The sequence below is a fragment of the Lipophrys pholis genome (assembly GCF_963383615.2).
Source record: "Lipophrys pholis genome assembly, chromosome: 18".
Classification (NCBI taxonomy): Eukaryota; Metazoa; Chordata; class Actinopteri; order Blenniiformes; family Blenniidae; genus Lipophrys; species Lipophrys pholis.
In genome coordinates this window covers 25,610,061-25,617,560 of record NC_137646.1, presented here as the reverse complement: position 1 = coordinate 25,617,560, position 7,500 = coordinate 25,610,061, and the positions used below count along the sequence as shown (strand labels likewise).

The 7,500-nt window shown below is 50.8% G+C and overlaps 1 protein-coding gene across 1 annotated transcript in view; it reads left to right on the top strand.

Annotated features, from left to right (window-relative positions):
- Positions 1-7,500, top strand: part of LOC308123891 (FERM domain-containing protein 7) — a 9,860-nt gene that overhangs the window by 2,112 nt on the left and 248 nt on the right. The window contains exons 2-12 of the mRNA XM_080486615.1: positions 2,454-2,558; positions 2,665-2,707; positions 2,829-2,907; positions 3,099-3,196; positions 3,327-3,441; positions 3,556-3,703; positions 4,423-4,518; positions 4,631-4,794; positions 4,965-5,033; positions 6,029-6,104; positions 6,203-7,500. The exon at positions 6,203-7,500 is cut by the window's right edge and continues 248 nt beyond it. Of these exons, the coding sequence (XP_080342741.1) occupies positions 2,454-2,558; positions 2,665-2,707; positions 2,829-2,907; positions 3,099-3,196; positions 3,327-3,441; positions 3,556-3,703; positions 4,423-4,518; positions 4,631-4,794; positions 4,965-5,033; positions 6,029-6,104; positions 6,203-7,402 (2,193 nt within the window). The 3' untranslated portion in view covers positions 7,403-7,500. The remainder of the gene's footprint in view (positions 1-2,453; positions 2,559-2,664; positions 2,708-2,828; positions 2,908-3,098; positions 3,197-3,326; positions 3,442-3,555; positions 3,704-4,422; positions 4,519-4,630; positions 4,795-4,964; positions 5,034-6,028; positions 6,105-6,202) is intronic.

Below are 7,500 nucleotides of genomic sequence, written 5' to 3'. Positions count from 1 at the left end.
CGTCCGAAACCCCCAATGAGCGGCGGCAGCGTGGCGCCGGCGTCTCAAGAAGCCAACGGAGAAAAACCAAAGTGGAGGAAGCAGGATCTTTTCTTCAAGGGTCAAACAGTCATATCAGTTTCATGTCTTTCAAACGGGAGGTTCCCAGACGTCCCCCCTGGACGAGGATCTGGACAGGTGACGTAGGAGGAGACGTTTCTATTCCACTGTGGGGACAGACGTGATGAGCAAACAGCTGGACGGCCAGCGAGACGCCGTGTGCCTCACCATCCAGGTCAGCTGGAGGAGGAGACGCTGTCAAGACAGCCTCCCAGGCAGCCGGCTAAAAGGAGTGTGTGTGTGTGTGTGTGTGTGTGTGTGTGTGTGTGTGTGTGTGTGTGTGTGTGTGTGTGTGTGTGTGTGTGTGTGTGTGTGTGTGTGTGTGTGTGTGGTATTGTGTTTGAAAACTAGCTCCACTTTCTACGGCCAAGCTCTCTGCCCCGTCTGTTTCCCCGTCGCCTCGGGGTCATTTGAGAGAGAGAGAGAGAGAGAGAGAGAGAGAGAGAGAGAGAGAGAGAGAGAGAGAGAGAGAGAGAGAGAGAGAGAGAGAGAGAGAGAGAGAGAGAGAGAGAGAGAGAGAGAGAATAAAGCAATAAAGACTGCTTGGATGAGGCGGGCGGGCAATTGATGGATGGATGGATAGATGGATGGATGGATGGATGGACGGACAGACATCCGGTTAATGGATGGATGAAGGAAGGAAGGATGGATGGATATGCGGGCCTTTAATGGATGTATGGATGGACAGACTAACGGATGGATAATGGATGGACGATGGAAGCTTCTATAATCTTTGAGTCGTGGACTTTAGCTGTGAAGGAATGAGTCCAGACGTCCACGGGGACTGTTTGACCGTTTGTCTTCAGGTTGGATGAATGGATGGATGGACAGGAGGTGACGTCCACCGTGTCCCACAAGTCTCCTCGTAGATTTACTGGAGCTCGTACATGAATGTCTTCAGAGAGGGTCTCTGCTCTGACCCCAATCCTGAACCCCTCAGGCCATAAGAGAACGCCACAGAATGAAAAGAAGGGAGACGGAGGTATAGAGTCGACCCAGCAACCCTCACTTTCATTTCACTCGCTTGCATTGGGCTGCGCCTCGCCGACGCTTACGTCTCTGCCATTCTGTCTCCAGTAATTATCACTTGTTCTGGATGTAATGGGCTACAGCTGCTCCGTCCCTCCTCCTCCTCCTCCTCCTCGCTCACTCTTCCTCCCCCATGACGGGTTAATGAGGGGCGTCCAGCGGGGGGCGCCCTGCCGGAGCGCTAAACACCAGCTCGCAGATCGCACACGCCAAAAATAAAATAGGGAAAGAGGAAAAACAACGTGCAAGTTATGTTTGTGGTCATAAAGACGTAAGAAGGGAGGAGGAAGGAAGGAGGGATGGAGAGACAATGAGGGAGGTTAAAAGAAGGTTGGTCAAAAAGCATTAAAGCGTCTTTAAAAGGTCAATTATGCATGAATAACGTTGTGTGGCGGCATTCCGTCACTTTAAAGTGTGTACTTGTTTGAGTACTTGGCGTACACATGCTGTGTTCTCTCTTGTTGGACTCAGAGGAACTCGATGCGCCCCCTTGTGGTAGAAAGTGGCATTTCTATCTTATATTGTCTCATTTTAACCCTTCATATCTGCGGGAGACGCCGCCTGTAAGTGGCCACTTACAGTATTGTTTTGTTGTCATTCATGTTCCGGGGTCCACCCCGCCGACAATTCATGTTTCCGGGTTGTAACTTTGCCTACAAATTGTGACGTCACACGCGGGTTTTGACAGCTGACGCACACCGAGACTGACGGGCCTTGACAGCGACTGCTATATAAAAGATAATCGGTAGGGTAATCCCAAAAGATGTCACAGAAACGCGTTAAATTAAACTGTGACATCCATGTGTTGCCCTGTGTTTTTGCTTAAGGCAAACTCTGTTGGAGTGTTGGGATCACTGAGGAAATGAGGGCCGGTGTTTTGAGCGCTTGGTAGGCGAAGCGAGGTGTGTAACAACGACAGCGCGTCTTTTTTGTTTGTTATTATGAGTCGGGCGCTGTGTATTACTGTTAGGTTGAAATGTAATGAAATAAGTGAAGTGATGTATTTTTTTGTTCATAATATCCCGCAGTTTCACGGTGCACGGTGCTGGCGCCTGTTCTGAGGAACAGTGAGAGAAGAGAAAAATAAACGTTTTGCACCCGTCGAGCTCCACGCTTTCTTCTTGATGCCAAGGGCAGCTACACCGCCCAAAACTATTACACAGTTTTAAAATTGAGAAATGGAAGAAAAAAAAGAAAAAAGAAAAAGAGGAAGTAAGCTGTGGTACATTTCGTAAATATCCCCAGAGAGGACCTCGTCTTTTTTCTTTTCTTCCAATCAAAATCCCAGTTCTCCTCCCTTCTTTACTCCCGATTCGTCTTTCCAGCAGAGGGTCCTCGGAGGCGACTTCTTCAACAAAGTGTGCGGACACCTGAAGCTGCTGGAGAAGGAGTACTTCGGCCTGGAGTTCAGACACCACACCGGGAACTACGTGAGGACAAGCGGCTCCAGACAGATGTGCTGCGAGGGAGGACGTCCATACGTCCGTCTCACATCTCACGTCTCACTGCGTGTGTGTGTGTGTGTGTGTGTTGCAGGTTTGGTTGGAACTGTTGAAGCCGCTGATCAAGCAGATTAAATGTGAGTCACTTTTAAAGTCGCGCAGAGGCGAGTGTCTTTTTAAAAGGTATTTACTGTTTGGGGACACTTTTGCTGTCAATGTTTCTATAACCTCCTTTTTCTTTCTCCGTCTCTCCGTTAGACACAAATGATTTATTCTTCAGGTTTATAGTGAAATTCTTCCCCCCGGATCCTGGACAGCTGAAGAGAGGCCTCACCAGGTAGAGTGAACAGCACAGGTTACACTAAGGTGAAGGTCACGGGACACCCCGAGAGACGCTCCCAGTCCAGGAAGTGAAGCGAGGACAGACAAGAAAGATCGAACATGTTGGTGAAACGTTCATATAGGGCATGAAAACATAATCCAGGTGTGTGTGTGTGTGTGTGTGTGTGTCTGTGTGTGTGTGTACAGGTATCTTTTTGCCTTACAGATTAAGCAGGACTTGTCTAACGGGAGTCTGACGTGCAACGACAACAGCGCCGCCCTGCTGGTTTCTCACATACTGCAGTGTAAGCATTAAAGAGGAGTGTTTAGAATTCAGACAGGTTGACATCGAGGGTGGCAGGTGTGACTTCATGACGCTGCTAGAGGAAGCAGATGAAGTGTGTGACTGGTCTTCCGGGGGTCTGTGTGTTACAGCAGAGCTCGGGGATTACGACGAGGAGCTGGACTACCAACATTTAGAGATGAAGCACTACGTTCCCAACCAGGAATACCTGGACCACAAGATCATCAAATTCCACAAGAAGCACAGGTACAAAGTGAAAATGAAGTTTTAAATACACAGCCGATGCTTTTAATGTGGAAGATGGAAAGCAGGGAGGCGTTCTTGGGCCGCGACGTGTTTTGTCCTCGTCTCTTTCCGTAGAGGCGTCGCGCCGGCGGACTCCGACGTCCAGCTGCTGGAGGTGGCGAGGAAGCTGGACATGTACGGCATCAGGCCTCACCCTGCCCACGACGGCGAGGCCATGAGGATTAATCTGGCGGTCACGCACTCTGGAGTGCTCGTCTTTCAGGTGTGGACTCATGACTCCCCACCGGCAGCAGCAACAACAACAACAACAACAACAACCGGCGCTCACACCGTCTTCCATCTACACAGAACTAGAGCCGCACTCGGTAGAGCGCAGACATTCGTTCGCGGAACCGGGTTGGCACCGCTAGCATGATAGCGTTAGCTCATATCGATGCTGATTGGTAGGTCAGATGTCTGTTGCCGTCTCCACGGCAACAGACGCTGATCTCCTTTAATCTCCTCGACGAGGCGCCTCTCTCATCCACTTTGTATGGGAAGTTTTTTTTAATCGCAGTTTTTTGGGGGATTTATTGGGAAACGGTTAAATGTTAACATCCCGTAATCTAATCCAGAGGTCCTGTGATGACAAATCATCCCTGAACATTTCCTGCAATTAAAGTCAGTGGTTTTTGTTGGTAAAATACGTACATGCATACAAACCAATAAATAAATAAATGAAAAACAAACGAAAACAAAATCTGTTCAAAAATAACAAACAAAAATATGTTCAGCCACTAGGTGGAGTTCAGTCATTGTAAGGAGGTTATGAAGCTTCCAGGTAATTCCAGGCCAATGGCGGGTATTGGACATTGGGTTGCTTGTTTTACCTGAGCCGCCTTGAAATCAGTTAAATGCCACGACGCCGATGTTCTGCAGCTTTCCAGATTGTTTCCCGCGACCTTCAGGATGTTCTTTAATCATTCTGTCCTCCTTACTCAGGGAAACACGAAAATCAACACGTTCAGTTGGGCCAAAGTCCGCAAGCTGAGCTTCAAACGGAAGCACTTCCTCATCAAACTGCACGACAAAGTTGGGGTGAGAACCGGAACGTGTTTGCCGGGTTTCCTTGTACCATAACCAAGAGAACCGGCCGCTCTCCGGTGGAGTTCTCACGCGTATAAAAAAGCGTCGCCTCGCGTCTTTTCAGCCGCCGTGTAAGGACGTCCTGGAGTTCGCCATGGCCAGTCGTGACGTCTGCAAGTACTTCTGGAAGATGTGCGTGGAGTACCACGCCTTCTTCCGGCTGGCCGAGGAACCGAAGGCCATGCACAAAACGCTGCTGTCCTGTAAGGGTTCCACCTTCAGATACAGGTACAGACAAAGTTTCCCTTCAAATATCGTGTTGGCTTCTTTTATAGGACGCAACACCAAAGTACTCTGATATTAAGACTCCTGGCACAGATATGGGTTGTTCTCGGGCTGAATACTGTCTGGCATCAGGAATCTTGAGTACTTCATGTTGTTTATTTGCCGTCTTGCAGTGGCAGGACGCAGAAACAGCTACTGGAGTGTTTGGGTTCCGGGGAGAAAAAGCCTTCCCACTTTGAGAGGTGAGTCTGTAAAGGGTTAGTGTAGTCGAAGTATTAAAGACAAAATCTTATTTTCTATATCATTACTCCTAATACTTTCTGTTATTTCTCTTTTTACGCCACCATTTCCCAGTCTTCGTTCACGTTTATCCTGTAATGTTATGAAAATGATGTCTGCTTCCACAGAAACAGCAGAAACATAGAAAATGGTGCAGTTTTCATTTTTGGCCACTAGTGGGTGGTGTTGTTTGTTTATGTCATGAAAAATTAAAAAGGAGTCACATTATGCAAAATTCACTTCCTAAAGGTTCTCCAGCAGTACTAATCGTCCCCAAACCAGGACTGACGTCCCAGAAGTGAAGACAGTCTGTCCTCTCTGTCCCTGGCTTGTTTCAGGTTTTAAAAAGTGTGTTGCTCCAAGCAGCCAATCAGAAATCAAACCCTATATAGTGTCATCGGGGGTTTAGCCAATCCCAATCAAGGTAGGCCCCTCCCCTTTGACTCCTCCCACAATTAGGCAGCTCTGCTCTGGCACATGGCACCACCAGAGGAAGTACTTCCTCCTCTTCCCAAGATGGGCATGTGTGGGCGGAGCCAGTCCAGCTCACACAGACACAGCAGATTCTGAATGCAGCTCCTATGATCCAATATTCAAATGGAGGAAAATCAAGGAAAAACTGGATTTGGGGCAAAAATAAAAACCTTTGACTTCAACGTGTTTGGACCAATGAGACATTGTGAATGTGAAAGTGTTGAAAAGCTGAATAATATGACTCCTTTAACAAAGTTCGTACATAAACATTCTGGTGGACAGACGACCAAGTTAGATTGTTATTATGGTGACTGACAAAATAAAAGCACCAAGTCCCAGGAGAACATGGACTGGGAGTCATGACACTATTGTGAATCTACTGAGCATGTGCAGAAGAAGTATGTCCTACATTGTGTGTGAACCATCCCTCTATGTTGAAAGGTGTCGGTGCGCCACATGGATTAACGTCTTCCTGTGTGTCCAGGAGCTGCTGTCAGTCTGACTACAACTCGAGACAATGTCAATCCTCCCCTGATCTCCTCACCGACGTCTCCAAACAGGCAAGCAGTCCTTCACTTCGGATGTTTCTCTGTTTCCTCCTTCCTGAACTCGTGAAAACGATAATTTTTGTGTCATCCTGCGCTTTGGCCCTCCCCAGCTGTACGAACACGCCCACCCCTTCCCCAGGACGAGTCGCGCCGTGGCTGTCCACAGCCAGGACGAGCTGGACCCTTACCCCAGACGCCTGGACGACGTCGAGAGTGGCGAGCGAGGGGCCAAACGCAGCCATTCTTCCGTCGAGTTCAGCCAGAGGCCACGCCCCCTTTCTCAAGTCACTCCACTCTCTCCGCCTTACTACCAGTCCACCCCGTCGCCCAAGCTGAGGTCTGCGTCGACGTCTTTGATGGACGAGGCGAGGGCGGGGCGGATCGGGGCGCAGCGTCAGGCTCAGAGGTTGGCCGGCGTTTACGGCAACCGGTCACGGCGACGCCCGAACCCCCAGCCGCACCCGGACGCCGCGCAGCAGCTCGTCCTGCTCTACCCCAACAGCCCCGCCTACCAGTATCACCCGGTCCTCCCGTCGTTCCCGTTCGGCAGTTCCTCGCCGCTCAGCCGACATCCGTACCTGTCGGACTACGTCGCCGTCTCCTCGTTGGAACGTTTCCCAACCTTGAGGAGGCGGGACTATGTACCGACGGACGGCCTGCCAAGGCCGGCGTTCTACCCGCTGGGCCACAACTCGCCGTCGATTTCGCCGATCAGAAGGAGCCTCCGGCCCGTGGGCGCCGGCGGGCTGGGGTTGGCCAGGGTCTACCAGCCGGGAAGCAACGGGTCAAGGCTCCTGGGCGCCGGACGCAGAGAGGCGGGGCATTACAGCGACGACTGCAGCTTCCTCCCGGGGCTGCCGCGCCGCGTGGCCAGCCAGCCCGACGTCAAGTTCCACATCTCCAGGACCTCCAATCCCGCGTTCGACCCGGCGTCCGAGTTCCGCCCACTCGGCTACTACCCGCACCTGACGCGCCCGTCCAGACCCACCTACCTCCCGCTCAACTCCTCCCCTCTGCCGGAGCGCCCCGCGTCGCTGTGCATGCTCGGCGGCACGGCGGGAAGCTACAGCGACTCCGACCCGGAGGTTTTCTACCCGTACTACTGCCCACCCCCCCACATGGGGAAGGTGGCGCGGTCCGCTGGACTCGCGAGGATGAGGTTTTCCTCTGGAAGCCTCCAACTGGACGAGGAGGAGGAGGAGGAGGAGGAGGACGCAAAAAAAGAGCTAAAGACAATAGAAGGAAAGAAAGAAACAAGTGAAGGAGAGGAGAAGAAAGGAACAAAGAAGATTACTCAAGTCACGCTCTAGATAAAAGAACATCGCCGAGTCTAGATGTGCCGATAAATGTGAAACGTGACAAGCGTGTTGTTCTGAGGTGTACTGGCAGATGAAATGTACTTTGTTTT